Below are 22,743 nucleotides of genomic sequence, written 5' to 3' on the forward strand. Positions count from 1 at the left end.
AATATTAACTCGGACATTTGAAAAATATTGATACTAGATGATTTCTTATTATATTTCCCACTTAAGTACGTTTCTTGCCACCTTACCAGTGAACCGAGGGCTCACAAAAGAACTCTTTCAGTCAGGTTCTTGAACAGCAGTAGGCTTTCAGCTTGACGAGTATTTGCTCTAGTATTTCTCTGTGACACAGACAAAGGCGATCGAGATGGAAAATTGCGAACGCTTGCACTTGTTTAATGTCGATAGTTTCTTGCTTTCTACCAATAGCCTCGTCCACATCGTGCGTCTAATAAACCTATAGCCTGTAGCGCTAGATTAATGCACCCTTGGGACGAACCGAACCCCAACCACGGATCTACTATCTCTTACGATCCAGAACAAGGTAGGGAGCCCGATTCTTCTCAAAAATCAATGAACCAGATCCGCTGCGGCTGAGCTCCGATCCAGATAGACACATCCATTTCTAGCCGACCGTAGCCGCATCTCGTCCAGATGAGTCTGGTCATGATGCTACGCCATCGGATCCCGATGAGCCGGTGCCAAAACCGCGTCGGTTCGTCAATGCAAAGCGCATGCAGGAGCCGATTAGCCAAGATCCGCTGCAAACTTGGGCGAAAACCTCATTCGTTTCGGAATTCTTTGCCTCTCATTGGCTAACATATTCAATTTTAATTGTTAAAAAAATTATGGCAACCTTTGATTTAGACCCACACTTTCAGCATTTTGAACGACGCCGTATCTTCAACACCGTAGTGCTTCATCACATTGGATGACCTGCCGATCATCGAGCTGCCGGAGCACTACCACATCGACGGCGAAAAGCTGAGGATGGCGCTCGCTCATGTGTCGGCACAGGTGAACAGCATCGCTGAGCATTAAGCTAAGCTCCAGCAGCGACAGCTGCTTCTTGAAGAAGAGCAGCAGCGATTTACAGAGCAGCGCGTCGCGGATGTCCTCCAGCAGCTACAACACGGGGCTCAGGAACAAGCTCGTGCTTTAGCCGAGGATGGCCGTTCAGGCAGCGCTACGTCAACTCATGGAGCGGGGCATGGACGCTTCTCGCCAGCACATTGAGCAGAAGGTCAGCCTCCCCACCTCGCTGGCGGTCTTGTCAGAGCCGATACCATGCGCCTTGCTGAAGTTATGAGTCGCTTTCGACGTTTGTCCGCTGGACATCAACATCTTTGCACGCTGTGTGCGGCAGGTCTCGCTCGCCAAGCACATCCAGACAGCGGTAGCACTCGCCTTGGACGTGCTGATCACGCGCACGCCCCAGTCGTACACAAAGGAAGTATTGCTTGGTCTCGCCGGTAGGACCTTCGCGCCAGCATCAGGAATTGTCACGACGTCTTCTCCGCTCAGTCTCCATGAGCGTCTGTGGAAGGTCGCAAAACCTGGAATAGCTGGAAGCAACTCTTCTTTTAGCACCCAACTCAGCCCAAAAAAGTTGCTAAAACTCACCGCGAAACAATTAATGAAATCCTTCAGATTCGAGAGCCTTGCCATCTGCACCAGTTGCGGTTCCTGTTACCTATAGCTAAAACTTTGAAACCGGCTCGTTACCGACGCTAAATACGGGCAAGAACAGTAAAATACAGGGTACCAGGTTCATAACGAGCTACGAGCGGTTAGCGATTAAAATTTTGGACTGAACCCATCTGGCTCGTCCCAGGGGTGGATTATGCGCTCAGCAGAACCAACACACGACGCCAACCTTGCCGTCACTCTGGGAAAAACAATGGAGCTCGAGTTTTGGGAGCTCGAGGTACCTAAATTTAGAAATAGGGCTATTTGATGTACTCAAATGCATTTTGTGATTTAAACATAGTTATCAGGTTGGACTTTAATTGAGCTGCCACAATATCAGCACAACTATTAACAGACCTGTTCTCCGCATAAGTGTCCCTCCTCGTCCACAGGCCCCTTCGTAGGCTTAGAGAGCACAGGAGTGGTATTTTCTTGTGACGTGTCACCCTTCATGTAAATATGGTACACTTAGGGATACGTACCCCGTTACAGGTACACTTAGGGCTATGTACCCCGGTACACAAGCTCTCGTCAGTCAGACTTTGACTTTCACCAATCGCAGACGATGGCGCCAAAATTTTGGCGCCAACAAAAACCGCACCCGCCCTTACTTCATTTCTCAATTAGCACATGAAGAAGGTGAGCAAAATGGATCAATATTCAGCCAGTGAGGTTCGACTAGCTCGTAGGCTTGCTAGGATCTACGCGACCGCTACAGAGCGCCGCCAGTCGATGTCGACCATCAGATGCGAGCGAATGGACCACGCTCTCAGCGGCGTCCACTCCGCGGAGCCGTTCATGCGCAAGTGCATTATCTACGGTGCCAACCTTGGCACTTTAGCGGAGGGCTCTCATCTCGAAGGAAATCTGCGGCTTACGGCTTTGGGTAGACATATGAAGGTACCAGAATTGCAGATCCGATTGTGGGAAGGGGTCCACCTTGGCAAGTATGGAGTCACAACGTACGTGATGTGATGTGGGCTTTTAAATTGAGATAAGTTTGCGTTTATTTAATCTGTTCGGTACTCTGTAGCCAGAAAGCCTATTTAAGATTTACGGGGCTCAAGTCAGAGCTGAAGGGGTCGGGATTCTGCGTCAACTCAATGCAGTTTAAACTCATTGCAATGATTCATGGAGGTCTTCCGGAAAGCCTAAGCAAGCTGCTTTAAATAGAACACATCGTACGTAATGAGCTAACAGATGCAATGCTTAGGCTTTCCTATCATGCTGGAGGACATCAGCAGACGTCGGACGTGCACCTCAGGGAGGCAGCGGAGGACGAAGGCATAGGACAAGTGAAGCCAGGCGAGGTTGGAAATGATCAAGAACAAGAGAACGATGAAGTTTTGCACGCAGCAGTCGAGGACCAAGATTGGCTCGATGCAACTGGCGTTCTGTACATCAGAGACAGGACGGTTTTTACTGAGCGCCGAGAGTTCGTGCGACTCGATCCCGGGTCGGACGCCTTCTTCCGCGTGTTTGAGTATTGCAAGAACGCCACGGTCGAGCGTCGGAGGGTGGCGTGGGATGCAGCCGTCCTCAAGATTCTCCGTGCTCGACATGCACTGCGCCAAAACAGGGTGGCAGTGGCCCGACTTGTCAGAGTGGAGCGAGAAAGGGCTAATGGACGCGAGAGGGCAGCGCGCAGCTACGCTAATCGACAGGTACCCTCGCCAGTAGCTTAGTGCTAGTGCTTAAGGACTAATGACGAATTACAAGTAATTTTTAATTCCCACCGTATCCATGTGTACGCTTGCTACAATGACTACATTAACGACGTTGCAGGTGAGAAGGTAATCGGGCAACAGATTTCTTTTTTGCAGCTTGCCGCATCAACCAAGATGGCGAAGGGGCCTTGGTTGTCCTCGGAGGAGGTCGCCTCAATCGAGCTAATGGACAACCAAGGTAAGAACCCTCTTGAGATCTGCGGCAAAACCACGCGCTCTCTCTGCACAATCTACAAAGTGTTAAAAAAAAACTCGCTGTACGCCAACAGAACAGCCTCGACCTTCGCAGCCCTCAACGACAGAGTTTTCGCTCACAGGACAACCACAATCGAAGTCAAACTCGAAACAAGGTGACCTTAGACACAGTAAACATCAACATTGAACTGACTTAATCTTTTTACGTGGAACAGCCTTGAAGCGACCCATTCATCCCGTCACCGTCGGGGAGATCGCGGGATTGCTGGCGAAAGGCAAGAAGCGAGGCGAGATAATGGAGCTGATCGGAATATCCAGATACGCCTATCACAAGGCCGTGAAGCGGCTCAAGCTGGAAGGTGCAGCGACGAAGCCATCTGAGGAGCCGGAGGCTGCTCAGGGTACTGCAATCCCAGCTCCGCAACTCGCTCCGCTTCACCCGCAAAGCGCCCCGGTGCATCAGCATCCACACCGTGCTCCGGCTCCCCAGCAAAATGACATAACTCCCGGCCCGCGTCAACCTCCCGCTTCAGCACTCCGGCACGAGCCTCATGCTCCAGAGTTGCAGTACATTGCCCACGTTACAGCACTCCACCACAATAGTCACACTTCGGCTCTCCAGCAGCAGTACGCTCCTCACGCAACAATACCCCAGTACTCGCTCCAGGACTTTTTGACGTCCCCCAGCCATATAGTTCGCATCATGCCGCATGCTCCACCCCGTTCATGGCTTCGCCCTCTATTGCGACTTCAACAATCCAACATAATGATGGCGACTACATTCTTGCTGCTCTGAGCGCGGAGATCCAACATCTCTGAAGCTCGGAGCCAAGCAAGTTTGTAGGAGAGGAGATTAAGGCGCTAGCGCGATGTCACGATGTAGCCAGCCAGATCCGCCGCGCCAAGAAGCCTGCAGCGGCGTACAACGAACATGGTTACTAACACAGCGACCACGCAGGACCTTCCCTTCTTTCTACATGCGATATCCACTGTTTTCGCTACAGTCAACTCCACAGTATCTTAATCATCAACTTCAATTTCTTTTTCATTCTTGTATTCACTTTACAGGACGTGGTGTAGCTGGCACAATTTCAACTTCTCACAGCTCCACAATGATATCAGCTCCACGAGCTGATTCACTTATATCCTTACGTCCGAGCCGATGGTCTCTTTGCAGAGTCTTTATGAGTTGCTTCAGTGCTCGGTTCGGGTGAAGTTGCGACTTGGTCAGTGGCGCTCGCGTCAACATGTCGAAGCAGCCGTTCACTTCGAGGTCATCGAGCGCTCGTACATGGACGTGTTGCCGTCTCGTCACGGGGTCGTGGGACATTTCCATCATTTGCGCCATTGTTCACTCCGCGTCTCCGCCATTCACCGGCGCCTTGTCCTCCGTCGTGCTCTTGCTTTTCTTCCCATTAGCCGCAACTCCACTGTCGCCCGTAGCCAACAAGGTCTCGTAGCCGATCTGTCTCAACAGCCCCACCACCTTCATCTCCATCAAGATAGAGCATTTCAGGACCGCCGTAGACATGGGCGCACCCGCCACAGAAGCTGCCAACGCCACCTTCGCTCGATCAAACGCTTGGTCTAGCAATTCCAGCGCCTCGTCGTACGAGGCGACGGTGTTGATCGAGAACATTTTTGCTGCATTCGAGATGGATGAGATTCTGTTTGAGCTTCGTCATCACTCGTCAGGCCTAATGTCGTAACACTTTACCGTCGATCTCCCGATAATTTCGGCTCTATCACTGTGTTTGTTGCTTCCCTTGCGACGTTTGGCTCTCCCGATGACTTTTTTTTTCAAGAAAATATGAAGCTTTTCTCCAGTAACTGTGTACCGCGTTAGGTCACTAAAAGCTGTCCCCTTCGCCAAGCACCAGTCTCGAAACTTCTGCTGGCGCTTGATATAGGCCCTCTGAGTGTTCTTCGGTTAAATAGAGATTGCTTTTTCGTAGATTCTCTGAACGGACTCCTTTAAGGGGACACGCATTCGGGCTTCCTCTTCCATGGCGTTTGTCGTGCTATTAGAAGTTTGTCTCCAGCCCATCCGTTTCCGTCAATTTTGACCAACCAGCACTCAGAAGACCTCTGACAAAATAACCGCTTAGTTTACCTTGGTCTTGTGTGATAAGTTAGTTGATTAGACTGTTACATCGTCCGGACACCGGTGATGATAATTAATAATAACATTTTGTTTTTAAAAGAAAATATTGGTGATATTTTTTATATTAACTGGTCTACAATTACACATCACAGTACTTCACCAATTTTGGAGCTGCCATTAACCCCTAGCCACAGCTCCTTGCCATCTCCCCGCTGCGTCACTGTGAATCACAGTGACTCGACAACTCAACAGCTCCTTGCCATCTCCCCGCTGGTATGGAGCATGCACTTCGTCAAACGGAGAGCCCAATAAGAGTCAACACGCGTGGCTACTTGCCAGTGACAAGCGCAGTCTACGAGTCGCCAAGACACGTAAGGTACATTGGGCATCGTTGTGAAGCCACTGAGTCAATCAATGCCACTGACTACATAAATCACCGGGACATCCTCAAGTTCACCATGCCTTGCTTGGTGCACTCAATCTCCATATAAAGATACTCCTGCTGCATCTGTAAGCTGTGGGGGTGTTGAGCACCGTGGTCAGCTCCAACTAACTGATTAGTTTTGTTGCTTCTACTCTCTCGGACTTGGGACCGCGCTGTCCGAAATGAAAATAAAGCCCTGCAAGCTCCTCACTTTAAGGGTGAGGAGGCGCCCCGTGTCTCTCCAAACCGTTTCGAGACACTCGAACTCCGATGTGGATAACATGCCAACACTGCGCTGGACCAAATTGTGAACTGATAGCTTTAGAAGTCAGCGAATCTTTTCTATCCAATTCGAGGTATTTGCATGTCAAATGGGCAATGGACTCCATTATGGAGGGATCGTGCTAGTCCAACAGAAAATAAATAGACGAAAGTAAGGTCTCTCACACACGCGTGATGGGTAACATATTTTTTCTGTGTGCAACAGAGAATGGGCTTTCAAATAAAATGACGAAGTGGCAGTAATTTACGCGGTAAGTGCTCGGTAAGTGCGTAAGTGTGATGTCGTTTATAGTGTACATGTCGTCTTTTATAATCGACATAGTTTCTAGCGAATCAAATCTCGTCGTTTGCTTATGTGTCCTATACAATAATATGGCGCTGAGTATGAAAAATTGAACGCACAGCCGTTTTTCTAAATATAGACTTGACTCGGCTTCCCTGGAGCAGCAACACCTCGCCAAAAAACTCTAAGTCCCACGGGTTCTGTATAATTTTAGTTTGGTTCTGTTTGGCTTCAAAGTGATACCAAAATCAATTCGTGTTGAAGTTACCAGTAACTAATGTCTGCACTTACTTCTCTTCTTCCGGTTCGTCTTCAACTGGAAAGTGGCTCTGCAACTTGATCACCTTGTGCAAGTACCGCATACGCAAATAGCCGACTGCTTCGTACAACGAGTCGCTCCAATAGTTGCTCCACTTATCGTGAGTTGCTCCAAAGAGCAGTAGCTCTAGCACGACCAAGCACCAGAGGCCGCAGGACGAGCTATCCTGCTGCTCACAGCCAGTGATAGTTTCGTACTGGATCTGGTCCGTCATCTTCAGCATTGGCTCTACGACAGTGCACACCGCCGTTCTGAGCGACGAGATGTTGCTCTTCAACTGCATTGGGTCGAACAGGAAGCATTGCTTTCTCTCCACATCAACGTAAAAAGCACCCCAATGATATCCGAGATTGACCGCACTAATAAGTTTCTTGACCCCTGGATCAGCAGCACCATACGAGCGAGCGATCCGCTCCCTCTGCTCCGACATAGCAAAGTCTAGGAAGCGGGGGTTGACGATGCCGACATCTTCATAAGTCGATCGCATCATCAACAACGACCCAATAATTGATCCAGAGTGCAACCACACATTTTCTCGAAAATCGAGGAACTCACTGCCAAACTGGGCGTGTTTTCCAACGTACCACCTCCCCAAATTCAGGTCCTCAACGGCTTTTTTGTGGTCCGCCGGTCCAAACATCGTAACAATATTCATTTTGTGTCAGTTTTTGTACAGGTTCTGTGTAACTTTGGTTTTTGAGTCTGGTTACCTTCGTGATGTCCACTGAGTCTTTAAATGGTTCCACAATGGAATCCACTTGAAACTCCACTTTGTCGATCCACTCCATAGTTGCCGTCACCATCTTGAAGTTGTTCTGGGCTTGCACTACCAAATCCATCAGCTTCAACTGCCCGTAGGTTGCACATCCGTATTCATCCCAACGCGCAAGTAAGTCTTGATCGCCTTTGTCATCAATTGCTTGGATGGCCTCTCGGATCTTCTCACCTTGAGGAATTGCCTTAATGGCAGGGACCGGTTGGCCGACGTTGTACTTGCGCACCACCAATAGGCCCACCACTTCCACACGTGGTAGCTCCAGTCTGTCCAGAAGAGGTCTTGTTGTGCTGCTGCTATAAGGCCCGCTGAGGATCTCCATGTGGCACAGCTTCACCGCGCACGCCTTCTTTCCTTCCCTGATGCACGTCTGGATGCGCTTCGCTTCTTTCAGCTCCTTCTTCGACACTTCTTTCTTCTCAGCTCGCTTCGATAATCCTCTCCGTTTCGGTGGGGAGCCAAGCACAATCGGGGCGGCGGCGCTGCCAGCATTATTCGTAATGAGCTGGTCTTCGTCAAGTATCTTGTTCCCGCTCGGTTTTCCAAAAGACAGTTGAGAAATAGTGACGCTGTTGGCGACGGAAACTTGCGACAGGTTAGGGAAAACGCTGGGTGTTGCTTCTGGCTCAATACCCACGAAGTCTTCTAGTTGACCGGTGTGTAGAGCAGTATGAAAGCCCTCGAGCCACTTCATCGCTAGTCGAAAGGTTGTGGACGGCTGTAGAGACATCACGTCGATGATTTTCTCAGAGAGCTGCTTGCTGCGGCTGTACTTGGTATCTCGGTCAATTGCCGGTAGAGCTCGGATGGGTTGGCAGTTCACCCGGGTGAGGCCACCAGCAGAGACGTCTCCTGTTTCAATGTTGTTAGCTGGACTCTGTACGATCCACCTTGACGAAAAAGTCCTCATCGGCGGAACCACTGTCTCGTAGTTTGCTTTACTGCGAAGGAACATGATGGGTCTGCATGGTAGAAGACACGTCTGCCTGAAGATACAGTCACACGTACAGAGCTACAACAGAAAACAAGTGTCAAATTCCAAACAAAACATAATACCATAAACCGAAAATACACAATACACGCACCCCCGCATTAACTTGGTATGTTTTACCTGTTGCAGGATTTGTCAGCGTCGTCCTCATACCGTCCACTTCAATGTCGTAGGACGCATTCAAACCCAAGGCCAATTTGTGCTGCTCTTCCACCATCTTAAATGCATAGTTGCTCAGCTGCATTGCTAAAGCCGTCAGCTCCGGGTCTTCGGACATTGGAGGCCGGCTGCCAACGCGATGGAACTCAGCTAAATACCGTTCCTCCGCATAATTTTGCATCGTAATCAACATGGAGACCAGCTCGTCAATCGTGAAATTGCCATCCACAATCTCCTTTACTCGTCCCCACTTCGACTCCAACCGGTTGTTAGTATTGTTCTTCAAGTGCGGCACACCGCCACGCTTGTACATCACCCATTCGTCGGTAGTCGTGTCCCAGTGTTTCATGAAACTTTTGTACAGCAGATTTTCTTCATCTTTGCCGACCGTCTCCAGAAGCGCGTCCTTAAAGTCATCGTATTCCTGTTGAGATTCCGCGTTTACCAGTCCTTTCATGATCACCTTCAACTGCTTAGTCTCCAGTCTGCCAACTCCACCCAAACGAGAGCACTGCTTCTTCAACCAAGTTTCCACGTGCCAGCGACATAGCAACTGCGTTGCATTAGGCCACCCCTCATTTAGCACTTCCTTTTCGTGGAGAGCCTTGTCCATCATTATTACTCTGATCTTGGGCCAATCCGGATTGTTTTTCTTGAAAACGCTCACAGCTAGAGCTAAATTTGGTTTCTCTTCCGTCAGTACCAGCGCATGCTGCACATACTGGCCCTACCAACACACAAAACAGAATATGAGTTACTTCTTTTTTTTGGTAGTACTCTTCACTCAGTTATTACCTTCCCGAACACATCATGAACTGCGAAACTAAAGAGTTTGTAGCGGTTTGCGTTGGTTCCATGCGTCGCATCAACAAGAACAACTTCGGGAAACGCTGCAAACAACCGCTTTTGCCTTGCAGACTGAAACGTCACGACTCGAGCCACGTTACTCTCGCTGTCCACTATGAATTCAGCCGTATTTCCTGGGGCGCCTTCAATGAATTCATCCAGAACCGACAGCGCGCACTCTGCATCACTTTTTCCACCGCGGAACACCTGCTTCGCTGTCTGAGTCATGTTATGTACGTCTTTTAAAGTTGTGCGCTTGCCTAGACAGCCAAATCAGAATTAGTTCAACAAAATATACACCAAAGATTTACAAAACGAATACGGTACCTGTCTTGGAACGAAGATACTCTAGTATACCTCTTGGTTTTGCACCAGCCTTGGCCATCACAGAGACGTCTTCGCGAAGTTGCGGGCTATCAATACGTCGGTTCTCAGCGTAGTTAAACCACTGGTGGTGTGTCAAGTTGTGATTGTGGATGCCAGTTGCTTTCACCACCAAATAAAATCCTTTTCCACCAGGTCTAAGTCGCACACGAGCATTCACACACGCCGTACAGCCTGTTGAACGCACAGTAGTGTGCTCGCGTTGACCAGTGCCCTTGCTGTCGAACGGCATTCCATGCGTACACAGGTATGTTCTGCTATACAATTCCCAATCATCAGGAAGCAGTGTGCCGCCAGTCGCTCGCCTTCCCTTCGTCTTTTTAGGGTCTTTCTTCTTCGCCTTTTTCTGCTCGGCAGAAATCTTCCGGTTTCTTGCAGCGACTGATGTGCTCGTACGGCAGGAAAAAAGCTGGAATGTAGCCTCCTGGAACTCTGCAAACACCTCGTAAAATTTATCCCACGAGCTCCAAAAGACGGGAAAACCTTCCAGGAAAGATCCAGCAACCGGCATATCCTCCGAATTAGAAAAATTGCCCTCCAAACATAGATGCGATGTCATCTTGTGTGTTTTTGGTTCATCTTGTGTATTAAATTCTGTATGTCTTTCCTCCTCGTGATTTACACTGGACTCTGCGCTTTCACTGGACACGTCTTCCAGCGCACCATCTTCTTCGTAGTCGCCGTCATTACTGTCACCATCCGAGGCAAGCTCATCTTCCTCATCCAGCTGGTCGAGCACCTCCGCCAGCGCATCGTTATTTCCAGCACCATCCAAACTTGCGCCCAAATCATCCATGTCCGTTATCTCCTCGCTGTCCGAATGCGTGCTTTCATCGGCTTGCAATGTCTTCAGAACCTCCGCTTCCCATCTGAATTCTTCGCCCGGGGCTGCAAGCGGTGAGTTCGTCTTGCGTTGATTTGGAAAGCGATCACCGTACCTCGCGCGTAGCACACGCTCCTGGCGCGGCGTCATTTTCTTCCCGCCGTGTCTTACAACTTGAGCGAGAGGGGGCAGTCGTCTCGCTGGTGGCTCAACGTCTTCTTGCGCAGCGCGACTGGCGGACCGAATCTTCACGCGGTTTGCTTCCGCTTGCTGCTGGCGCGACAGCACGACGGGATCCCGGGAAGGGGTCTTGCGCTGCTTGCTGTGGCCAAGATAAGGAGGAAGCTCTTCTTCAGGTGGCTGTGCATTACACAACAGCACGTTAGACAGTTAAGAGCACTGCAAGGAGCCATACATCACGGCTTACCATCGATTTGAGTGGGTTGTCTGGGAGCGGGAAAATCTTCGAATGAGCGGTCCAAACGGCCTCACAGACTTTCAAAAAATTGAATGTCCTAATTTTGCTGACGAAGTTATTTTTTTTCCTGCGCAACTGCGTGATAGCAGCTGGGGATCTGTTGATCCGAATATTTTGAAAAATACCGAAATCATACAGAACCAAACCGAATATGCTATTTCTGTAGTGTGGATTTTCTGGTGCTCTAGACTTCTCCATTATGGAGTACATTGCAGGAGCGGATGCCTGTAAGTGATATAATACCGGTACATGTACACCGAAGTTCAGTGCTAGTCCCTGATTATGGATTCAATTTCACCGGTATATTGCAATTCACACCAATTATCGCCCAAAAACACTTCTCGCTAAAAGGTTTTCTTACAGTATATAATATCTCCACTTCCCAATCAACCATTTGCAGCCCCGCATTTGTTAGTGGTTTTTACCGCAAAATGCCGCTGTTCGGACGCAAGAAGAGCAGGACGTCGTCCTCTTCTTCCTCTTGGGGCACATTGGACTTCTCTCAATTAAAACTTGGTAAGGCCGTTGGTTCCGCAGCACCTTTAGCGCACACTGGAATGGGCGACACGTCGCGGCCAAGGTGGTGGACCTGTCGGCCACCAGCCAAAAGAGTTTGGCCAATGAACTTCTCAAAGAATTGCGTCGCGAAGAAGAAGTGGCCAGCGCGCTTCGACACCCAAATATCGTGCAATTCCTGGGCTCGGCCTGTGCGCCTCCACGCTACTGCCTCGTGTTCGAGTTCATGGAAGGAGGCACACTGGCTTCCTTAGTCCGGGCCAAGTCTAAGCCACCGCTTGACTTCTTCCGGCTGGCCAACGACATGGCCCAAGGCATGAGTTATCTACACGAACACTCGATCATGCATCGAGATCTAAAGAGCAGCAACGTGCTGCTAGACGCCCAGGGATCGGCTACAATCTCGGACTTTGGTCTCAGTTGTGTCATGGAAGTGGGTCGGTCTGCCGACCGGACTGCCGAGACAGGCACGTACGGGTGGATGGCCCCTGAGGTTATTCGACACGAACCTTACTCTAGTAAAGCCGACGTGTATAGCTTCGCTGTGGTCATGTGGGAGCTGTTGGCCAAGGATATTCCATTCAGGGGGCAGACACCAATGCAGAGTACGCGTTTGGTATTGATTTTTGTTGTTTTATGGCAAAGAGATAACTTTTTATTATTGTTTTATAGCTGCGATGGCCGTGGCCGAGCATCAGATGCGGCCAGCGCTGCCAAGCACCACGGTACCCAAAATCGCCGAGTTAATCGAGCACTGCTGGAATCAGGACCCGACACGGCGACCGGACTTCAGTGCTATTGTCAAGGTGCTGCCTTATGTTAAACAGACACTGAGCAAGACGGACTTCAAGACCGCGGGCATTTTGTACACAACTTAGGAGATGTAAATACCGGCACCTTTCTCCTGTTTGATTTCTTAGTTAGGATATCCAGTCTTCGGTTTGTATAAATTCTCAAGTTTGGAAATATTTGCAGAAAATAAAGATCGCGACTCCTCACTATTAATAGTTGTGGGAGTTTGAAGCACTGTCATGGCCGAGCAAGGTTGGGAAGGCGATTCTTGGTCTCCTAACACAGGCTACGACGGATATACACCGCAAACTGCTGGGTATGATCCTTCCGAATACTGGAGAGTGGACGCTGACGTGTATCGGATTTTCTTGGAGTTGGCACCCAATGCTCAAGGTGAAAGTGTGAAACTTGGTGAGCTACCGACACTTTGTCGTAACATTGGTCGCCCGCTACGCGATGAACACGAACAATTCCGCTTGATGCAGGAGCTTGATACGACAAACTCTATGAGTATCTTACGACATGACTTTGTGACGTGGTTACTCAACGAAATTCACGCAGAGGCGCGTGCTGCAGCGCCACGTCTCGTTCCCGTGGCATCTCCAGCGTGGGAGGAAGTGGTTCAAGAAGTATCTGAGATTGATGCGGCTCTTGGTAATAAACCCACAAAATGTTACAACAATACCGTCACAGGTGAGAGTCTTTGGGACCTCCCAAACTTTATAAACTGTCTGTGGAATCACTTGGAGACACAAGAAAAAAATCACCAAGAACAACAAACATCCCGTGATGGAATCCCAGAATTTCTTACTGAGAACAACGATGATACTCACGAAATGTTACAACAGCTCCGTGAATTATTCGTCAAATATGACGAAGATAAATGTGGCTATCTAGACCCCGCAGAGTTCGAAGACTTGTGTGTACACGTCGGGCAGTCACTTAGCGGTTGTGATGGGCTTCTAGCTCTGATGCAACAAGTAGACCCGTATAGCTCTCGTGTTGCTGATCAACCTATAGTTTCCTGGGAAGCATTCAAGTATTATTGGGTCATGAACGCACCTTATCAACGCCGTGCTAAACTAGGCGAAGTAAAATATTCTTCTTGGGAACGAATCGAGGTTCTTAACCAACGTGCAACACCAGTTGTCTATCGTCACACAACGACGTTCCAGGAGCGATGGAGTCATCCAGCTATGGAACATCGTGTGGCCGATCGCCTTAACCATCTTTTTCCTAGTAGCAAGATGGATTGGACCCAAAAAATCGCTCTATTTCTCGAGATTCAAAGGCAAGAAACACAAAATACTAAGCAGGGGTGGAATAGAGAAACATGTTGGCGAGTATTTACGCAGTTGGAGCACCCGATGAGTCGAAAACAACACGTTATCGCAATAATGAATACCCTTCAGAATCGATTCGGCGTATCGACAGCAGAAGATGATGTACCCATGTCAATAGATGAAGATATCGTGCGTTCGTGGCTACATTTTTGCACGAAGAAAGTGGATATGGGAGGTTGGGAGGAGGTCGTGGACTCGGAAGGCCAGACCTACTATTACCATGAGGTGGATGGTATAACGCAATGGGATCCACCTCAACTACAGACTCAAATGGCTACCATGCTATTAAAACTTGGAGGACAAAATCTATCGGCTGACGAGCAGATTGCGCGTGTTTTCCGTCAATATGATGCAGACGAGAGTGGGGAGATGACTCTGGATGAGTTTCAACTCTTTTATCGAGTGCTTTTGGGTCGTGGAAATGTATCCATGAGTGACGCGCAGATACGACAAGTGTTTAGTGTTCTGGACGCTAGTGGCGACGGATCTGTAACATTGGACGAGTTCCAGTTTTGGTGGAAAACAAAGTTACAAATTGAAGCTAAGGAGACGACCGAAAGCGAAATTATCACTCGCGACCGGCGTCGTCGTGAAATTTGCCATGAATTTCTCGAGAATTCAGACGGATTAGTGTTAGTCCCTGCAAAAGATGATGATGGTACAAAATGTTTCGAGTCGAACTTGCTACCACGTCTTGTAGCTCTGTTAGGCGAGTTCCCACTGCGCGGTTTGGTATATCGTCGCGCCTTGAACGAGTTAGTAACAAATCCCATGGACCAGCTAGTGTCTCTTGAAAACTTTCTTAACTGGTATGATAAGTTCGAAACTACGGAGCGAGAGAAGCTGGAGCTGCAACGAGCCAAACAACGAGCCCAAGCGAAGCTCCGTGCACAACACGAAGCACAAGCTGCTGCTCGAGAGAAACAACGTCGACGTCGTAAACAAATGCGCACATTAAATGTCATGAACGACCAAGCTGCAGCCATTACCGAACACGAAGCAGAGCAGCAACGTGTCAAAAAGATTTCTATATTGTTTAAAACATTTGACTCGGATAACTCCGGAGCTTTGGATGAGAAGGAGTTGCTGCAACTCATCAAAGCTCTTGGCCATGAGATGGATACAGCACAAGTGAGTCGCATGATGACGGTCATGGACTCGAGTGGAGATGGGCGCATTAATTTTGAAGAATTTCTCGCCTTCTGGAAGGCTTTCGAGCATCGCCGTCCTGCTGCAAATGCGGCGACGTTGCATCAAACACGTCGTGATGCTGTTTCTAAACCAACTGTAGAACCTGATACACCACCGTTAAGTAAAAGTGACGCTATGGCTTCACTAGCTGTGAGTTTAGAAATGGTAAAAGACCGAGCGCTGAAAGTTACACTCACAGATTTGCGTGGCTATTTGAGTGACTGGAGAGATGATTTTATGGAGAAACGTATCGAGCATCAAGCTGTTCATGATGAAGTGGAGAAGCTTAAGAAATGGCGAGAGCTGCATGCGTTTATCCCGACAAAGAAGCGTGTGTATGGTGCGAAACGATTGGATGTTACGTGGATTGAACCCGAAGTTGTGGATTGTGTAACAATGATTATATCCGACATTGCAATACGTATGGATCCACCTCTAAAACCTGATGCTGCACAGCGAGTTCAAGCACTATTAAGAGGTCATTTGGCTCGAAAATATGTGTTTAATCTCGTCAGTGAACGCTTCCAGAAGCATATCGATCCAAACTCGAAGCTGTTCTACTTCACAGATACCTACACAGGTAACATTGTTCTCTCGCGACCGCTATTTTCTGTTACCACGTCTTCAATCGCTCCTTTGGAACGTGACGATTGCTCTTCTAAGACCGAAAGGTATCAATTCGACAAGCGGTTAACAGAACGTCGTGCGAAGAAGAATTTCTATGATCAAATATGTTTACCGTTACTATCACAAAGGCTCGAACACCGTCCATTGTTGGCACCAAGTGCGTTCTACATGTACGACGTAACTTCGGTGGTACAACAGCGTATGCTTGGTAACATTTGGACACATTTGCGCTCTCCAAAGCCTGATCTGGTTCTGGTGGAACTCATTGCTCGACGTCGTCGTCGACAACTGACGCAACGTGGGGGCGACGCAGCAGCAAACTTACCGCTTCACTATGCTGTCCGCTGTCACTTCTCTGCTCCAGTTGTACGTGCGATGGTCGAGGGATACCCCGAAGCTCTTATGGAAGCCGATGCCTTCGGAATGACACCTCTACATATAGGCTTCCGTGAACACTTAAGTGTAGATTTACTGAGAATTCTAGCTCGAGAGCCACCAAAGAAATTGAAAACTCAAAGGAAGATTTCGATATGGGAGCGTCAAACGGTGTGTGGAGATACCCCACTGCATGTAGCCATCCTCCATCGTACATCAATTGGCGTGTTACAATGGGCTTTATCAGCTTGTAACCAAAGTAAGAAAGTAGTAACATTGTTCAACGACCGTGGCGAGTCTGCTTTTCACGCTTGTATCACCCAACAACGACAACCAGAACGTGGGTTTACGCCGTCACATTCGAGAACTACAGTGTTATTGTTTTTAAAGCATTTCAACGCTGATAAATTGTGTACTACAGCTACGAAACACGGTGATTTACCCTTACATCTCGCTATGGATGGCTTTGAACATCAGAAACAACAATTAACTGACGTTGGTATTGGCTGGTTGTGGCTTGTGGATCTCTTGCTATTGCACCACCCCGCTGCATTATTGACTCACCAACGTAGTAACGGATTGTTACCAGTACATCTCGCCATCAAATATGGCTTCCCGGAAGAAAAATTAGTGAAAATCCTCACTCTCACAGCAGAATTTGCTACTAAAGATCATGAAAATTCACTTGTTACAGCCACAACAATAACAGGAACTCGAACGACGTTACTGCACTATACACTTCTTCACCAGCCACGCGCAACGCGTCTGCTCTCTCTGATACTAACCCTCATGCCAGCAGCTTGTAAGACGAGTTCCTTGCCGACTGGAGACCTCCCGATCCACCTCGCAGCAGCAGCAAATGGTCTCAGTATAGAGATTCTTCATAAATTATGTGACGTATACATCGAAGGTTGTCGTGTATACAACGAGAAACGAAACCTACCTCTTCACATGGCGATTATACACGACGTCAGCGTTGAAAAGATAAAAATCCTGTTACAGTACTGTCAAGAGATGATCCTCACTGATACCGAAGAGCGACGTGGGTTGCGTGCGTTGCTGATGGCTGCAAGCAAAAAAAAATCAGATTATCGAGTGCTGTTGACGCTACTGGAGGCTACACCAAGCAAGCTAAAGACTGACAAGAAGCTTGTGACTCCACTGTACGCACTCTCGTTACGGCGCTGCAGTCTAGAAATCTCAAGTCACGACGTTTCTAAACGCTGTCATGATAGATTCGAGAGCTTAGAGGACGAAGGACGCTATTTCCTCGCTATGGCCAAGGCGAAATCCCGTAAACAACACTATAACCCGACAGCACAATGGACGTTTGTTAAGATTACTCAGCTAGTCGAGCGTAACCCGTTAGACGAGGCACTTATCCAACGTGCGTTATATGCGACGAATGAAAAACTTCGAGTAATGAACGAGACAGACGGTAACCAGGAGAGTCACCGAAAGGGTTACGGTGCAGTGGTGGACACTGTAACTCTTAACAGCGATCTCATGTTAGTGCGGACAGTGCATCAAGTTATGTTCGAATTTCCCAGTAACCCACGACTGCAGCTACTAGGCCAGGCGGTCTTGAGTAAGCTGCTCCCGTCGGCGTACGTCCGAGCAGCGTACAAAGCCAAGATTGACCCGTATTGTAACTTGTAACAAGTTAAAGTTACAAACTACTGCGCTGTTCGATACACCTCTTCCAGTATCAAATGTGTAGCCCGCACAGCGTCACTCGCACTTCCATGTGCGCATTCCAGTCTAGAAAATAACACCCTTATCAGAACACTAACCGTTAACATCACAGACTCGGTTACTTACACTGACAGCGCTTCTTGAAGGTGTTTCGTAGCTTGTTGCAGCTGCTCAGCTCGATCTACAGACGACGCGATGCCTCCCAACAAGAGTTTGCCTATCTGGGCCTTTATGCTGCCTCGAAAAGGTAGATTTGTCTTTGGTAGCAGCCACTCCACGGTGTGTAGCTCTGCGAAGCAGAATGGGAGAGCTTGCTGCTGTAACTCCACAGACGACGCGTCGGTCAGGAAGTTACTGATGTCACGAGCCAGCACAGCAGCTCGTGAGCTCCGAGGATGCAGCTTCAGTCTTCTCGTGGCGATTTCCCACATTTGCTGATACTTTTTCCACTTGTCTTCTTCGCAGTTAGCTGGTAGCTTTTCAAGTGTCTGCAGCTCTTGTTCGTAACTATTAATCTCCTCTTTGTTACGTATTGTACCGCATACTTTACAGACAGCATTGTTACGGTCACCGTCCAGTACCACGACACCGGTTGGGCAGCCTTTGTTACCGCACTGTAGCCCATCCAGATACCAGTCGTCTGTCGTCTCCGTCGTACACCGAGAGCATTGACACTCGAAGAAGTACGAGTCTTTCAGTATCTTTTGTCTCTTCTTGGTCGACTGCAGTACCTCGACGTACGAGATTGTAAGTTCTTGACCCTCTTTAACGTCCTTGATCACGTGAACATTCATTTCTTGGCCTTGAAAGCTCACGACACAGTTCGGATCGCAGTCGTGATTAAACATCGATCCTTGGAGGAATAACCCGATGCCTACAGGCTCGTTGGTCACGCCGTTCATGATCGAGAAGCCGTTGCAGCTGACTTGTCCAAAGAGTTTCAGTATCTCTGGCTTTAAAGATTCTTGGAGCTCTGCGAAGCTCGGAGTCTGCTCCTGTTTATCTACTTTATATTCGGATAAAAGAAGGTGCACTAACGGCGTCGTTTCACAGAACTGTTGCTGCTTAGGCGCCGTGTGGTCGTCCAAGTGATGGCGTAGGTTTAGTATGCGATTCTTGTCTTCTTGGTCGACTTTAGAGCTCAGAAAGAGCTTGGCAGCTAGACGACATACTAGCAAAACAGTGGGTAAAGTAGCGTCTACTGGAATAGAGCGCCAGGCCTGACATTCGCGCCGATGCTGCGACCAGTCGAGCTTTTGACACCTGCGAGAACAGTATTGAACTTGACGGCAGCCTGTGCAGCGCTGGAGAGACAATTGGGGCGCGAAACACCAGCCACAGGAAGAAGAGGACACGGCGCAGAAGGCAGGTGTGCGTAGCACACATGAACCTGCTCGTAGCGCGACGGAGGCCACGTTGCAGCGACCCTTTCGCGCGTCGACCACCTCGTGGAATTGAAGCATTCTACGTCACTAAAACGGGTTTTGACAGTGGACTTGTTTTAAACATTTTTAACTTTAATTGTTAAAGTGATGTTCTCTCTGCGTTAAAGTCAGGTCCAACAAGCGAAGGACCTGGCTGAGGAGTGATGATGTCAGCGACGGAGGACACGCGCTTGGGCTCCAGCAGACCGTGATAGAAGTGGCCACGCACTGCCGTGTCGAACTGGAAGGCGCTGGCCTCTTTGCTGGTAAGCACGCGCTTAGTTGGACCTCGATGCGGTTGCTTCTCCAGACGTTGCAGGAAGGCGACGACGCGGTCGACAGTGCGCTGCGATGTGGACGTCCCCACTGTGAGTTCCACAGGGGACATGAGTACGCATGGGTAGAAGAACCGCATGCCCAAGAAACGGTCAGGATGCTGCAGATGCATTCTACCAGGATAATAACAGTAAGTACTGGTCATCTTTTAGAATTTTATGGCAATGTGACGTACTGGATAGAGTCGACTGGGAGCTCGATTGTGTTGCTAGTTAGTACTGTTGAAGCCGAACAGTGTTGCTCAAGCGTCTTGAAAAGTTTCACTTTGGCCTCCAAGTTTTCAGGAATCTGACACGAAATATTGCATTAGAATTATAACGGTAAGGGATACTATGACTGTAGATCTTACCGCTTCGATGACGATAGCAGCGTCGGCACATTGCGCCACATCCGTGACAACCGTGATGTTGCCGCACGCTTGAGTCACCATGCTCTTGGTGACGTAGCCCAGGTATAGCAACGGGTGCAGCAACTCGTACGCATACGACGACAGCTATTGTAACACGTCCATATAGCAGTTACAAACTGCCTTTCGAACCCCATTTTCTAGCTTTAACGAACCGCGTCGCCAATCTGAGGGTTCGTATCGCACACGACGACCTGAAGTCCCAACAGGGACAGGTCAATCGCAATGCATTTTCCCAGGAAACCTGCGCCCACCACCGCCACCTTGATGCACCCTGCAGATCGCTGTGCACTCGCGTCCTGATACGCGCACGTGCCGCTCTGCTCGCCTCCAGTATGCGCCGCGGCGTTCGACTGCCCGTGCATTACGATGAAGTCTGATTTTCTTCTGATTTTGAAAACGTTAGAATTTAGTTTTAGCGAATCACACGCCGACAATGTCAGCTTGACTTGATTCGAATTTTTACAGGTCAAAAAGATGAGCTACCTACAGTTACACTTTGAAGTTACCTTGCCTTCAACTTGAGCCTACATCCGCACTCTGCCTTTGAGCAATGCACGCCTAGTGAGTCATTGTATGGGCAATAACGCATTGGATTTTGAGCATACCAAGGTCATGGTTGGGGACGTAGCCACAGTCAACAAGCTATACATGTAATATCAAAGTTTGATTCAAACTCACAGCTTCATTTACTGACTGTGGACACCGTCAGCTAGACAGTCTTGCTGACACTGTCTTGTAGCCTACAAGTTGTAGGACTGATCCCAGCTTGGGATTCCCAAGACTTAAATCCGGGCAGCTGCGTACATGTACACTTTCCCGTCACGATTTGGACTTCAAAATTTGGAATGCTGCATCAGACTGCATCAGCCTGTTACAAACAGTCTGTAAGTCGAGGTGAGTATGTATTACGCAGGGTCTCGTCTCCAACTTAAATCGACGGAGTCGAACTTCATTGGAGCACCTCATTATTAAGTTCACCACACGCGGTAGAAGGAAAATGGAAATAACTTCGCCGTCGTCAATCTGTGCCAGTGACTACATCCATGCAGCGCACACACCAATATCTCTTTCCAGGATAACTTCCGCGCCGGACATTCATGCACCAGTTCGGCCGCGTTGGGTGCTCTACGCCAACGTCTTAGTGTCGCTGCTGCAGCCTCTGCAATACGGGTGGTCAACCTCGCAGCTGAATCTGAATACTTTCAATGACGAATATGAATGTGACGCCAGACCCGTCGCTTCCGACACCTGCCTCATGTTCCCTGGACACACCAAAGCACAATGGACAATTGCGGTAAGTGCCTGGATCTTCGGTGGAATGCTCGGCGCTCTCGTGATCGGACGCGTGTCCAACAAATTCGGTCGTAAACGGATCATGATGACCAATTGCCTCTTCATGATAGCCGGGGCAGTCGTTCAAGCCAGTGCTTCTAGCATGGGGATGTTCATCGGAGGACGAGTAATCTCCGGTATCGCGTCTGGTGGCGCCACTGCAGTTATCCCTGGATTCATCAGTGAAATTTCACCTCCAAGTCTCCGCAACAATCTCGGCGTAGGCTTTCAAATGGCCATCACGATAGGTAATTTATTTGTGGCAATTGCTTTCTTCTTTGCCGACACAAAAAGTGGCTGGCGTTTTATCGCGGGATTTCCCATTGCATTGGCAACATTGTTCTTGATTTTGGCACCTATCATTATTGTTGAAAGTCCCGCGTGGTTGTTAGTGGTGGGAAAGCAACAACACGCAGAAAGGGAATTGGCACGTCTTTACGGGAAGGAAAACGTGTCCCTCGCCAAGACGTGGCTTCAGCAGGACCACGCGCCGCGAGTTGCGTCCAACAGCGCACCATTAAAGGAATCGACCGTGTCAGTGTCTCCGGATCCCGCCACACCGTTCACATTTGCCAGACTGTTTTCGCCAATGCTTATCCGTCAGCTAATGACAGCAATCGGAATTGCTGGAGCTCAACAGCTCACTGGTATCAACGCCGTTTTCTTCTACTCGTCCACGCTATTTCAACAAGCTGGGATAGCAGACGAGCGTATCGGAATTGTGGCCGTCAACTTCGTTAATGCGCTGCCAACCTTGTTTTGTGGGGTAATAGCTGCTCGTCTTGGCAACCGGAAACTCATGTTTTACGGTTTAGCTGGGATGCTCTTGAGTGCGGTGGGGATCACGGCGTCGCTTGTTGCCAGCTTACCTGCTCTCGCGATCGTATTCACGGCAACTTATGTCACTGCGTTTGGCTCGAGTCTTGGCTCTCTGGCGTGGGTCGTCATGGCAGACCTTTTCCCAGATGAAGCTCGGCCTATGGGCAACGCCGTCTGCGTCGGATGTAGCTGGTTGTCGAATCTCACTGTGGGTCTGAGCTACCCGTACGTTGCTGCGGCCTTGGGCGACTTTAGTTTCACGCCGTTCATGTGCACAGTTGCGCTATCGTACGTGTTTGTGTATTTGTTCGTACCCGATACGTCCGGGAAGACAATGCAAGAGAAGCAGGACTAATTTAACGCACGACAGGTATAATATCGGTATCGAAAAGCAAATCGGTGTTGGCAAAGGTACATGTAAAGGTATTATTCATGTATAGGTAACGTTAGTAATAGTGTACTGATACAAACTTCGAGGTGGGTCTATATCCATATTACATGTACTGTAGTGCCAGATCAGGGTGAAATGAAGTCGCTAACAAAAACTACACCATTTCAGGCCACCGC

The 22,743-nt window shown here is 48.9% G+C and overlaps 6 protein-coding genes across 6 annotated transcripts; 4 read left to right on the forward strand and 2 right to left on the reverse strand.

The window, feature by feature from the left end:
- Positions 1 to 2,283: 2,283 nt before the first annotated feature.
- PITG_12991 (uncharacterized protein) lies at positions 2,284 to 4,245 on the forward strand (the record flags this gene model as incomplete). The annotated part of the gene is made up of 4 exons (XM_002900488.1): positions 2,284 to 2,489; positions 2,741 to 3,191; positions 3,351 to 3,432; positions 3,665 to 4,245. 4 exons carry the CDS (start codon positions 2,284 to 2,286, stop codon positions 4,243 to 4,245), a joined length of 1,320 nt encoding a protein of 439 aa, XP_002900534.1.
- A 7,503-nt stretch (positions 4,246 to 11,748) lies between these two features.
- Positions 11,749 to 12,837, forward strand: PITG_12993 (serine/threonine protein kinase; the record flags this gene model as incomplete). The annotated part of the gene is made up of 3 exons (XM_002900489.1): positions 11,749 to 11,783; positions 11,855 to 12,438; positions 12,506 to 12,837. 3 exons carry the CDS (start codon positions 11,749 to 11,751, stop codon positions 12,709 to 12,711), a joined length of 825 nt encoding a protein of 274 aa, XP_002900535.1.
- Positions 12,838 to 12,864: 27 nt separating this feature from the next.
- On the forward strand, positions 12,865 to 17,820 carry PITG_12994 (uncharacterized protein; the record flags this gene model as incomplete). Its single annotated transcript, XM_002900490.1, has 3 exons — positions 12,865 to 16,248; positions 16,309 to 16,533; positions 16,639 to 17,820. The coding sequence occupies 3 exons, from the start codon at positions 12,865 to 12,867 to the stop codon at positions 17,818 to 17,820; spliced, it is 4,791 nt and encodes a 1,596-aa protein (XP_002900536.1).
- Positions 17,821 to 17,978: 158 nt separating this feature from the next.
- Positions 17,979 to 19,319, reverse strand: PITG_12995 (uncharacterized protein; the record flags this gene model as incomplete). Its single annotated transcript, XM_002900491.1, has 2 exons — positions 17,979 to 18,374; positions 18,438 to 19,319. 2 exons carry the CDS (start codon positions 19,317 to 19,319, stop codon positions 17,979 to 17,981), a joined length of 1,278 nt encoding a protein of 425 aa, XP_002900537.1.
- A 61-nt stretch (positions 19,320 to 19,380) lies between these two features.
- Positions 19,381 to 20,387, reverse strand: PITG_12996 (uncharacterized protein; the record flags this gene model as incomplete). Its single annotated transcript, XM_002900492.1, has 4 exons — positions 19,381 to 19,729; positions 19,792 to 19,904; positions 19,966 to 20,109; positions 20,178 to 20,387. 4 exons carry the CDS (start codon positions 20,385 to 20,387, stop codon positions 19,381 to 19,383), a joined length of 816 nt encoding a protein of 271 aa, XP_002900538.1.
- A 635-nt stretch (positions 20,388 to 21,022) lies between these two features.
- PITG_12997 (Major Facilitator Superfamily (MFS)) lies at positions 21,023 to 22,531 on the forward strand (the record flags this gene model as incomplete). Its single annotated transcript, XM_002900493.1, has 2 exons — positions 21,023 to 21,810; positions 21,934 to 22,531. The coding sequence occupies 2 exons, from the start codon at positions 21,023 to 21,025 to the stop codon at positions 22,529 to 22,531; spliced, it is 1,386 nt and encodes a 461-aa protein (XP_002900539.1).
- Positions 22,532 to 22,743: the final 212 nt, after the last annotated feature.

The sequence above is a fragment of the Phytophthora infestans genome, genomic scaffold (genome assembly GCF_000142945.1).
Source record: "Phytophthora infestans T30-4 supercont1.25 genomic scaffold, whole genome shotgun sequence".
Classification (NCBI taxonomy): Eukaryota; Oomycota; class Peronosporomycetes; order Peronosporales; family Peronosporaceae; genus Phytophthora; species Phytophthora infestans.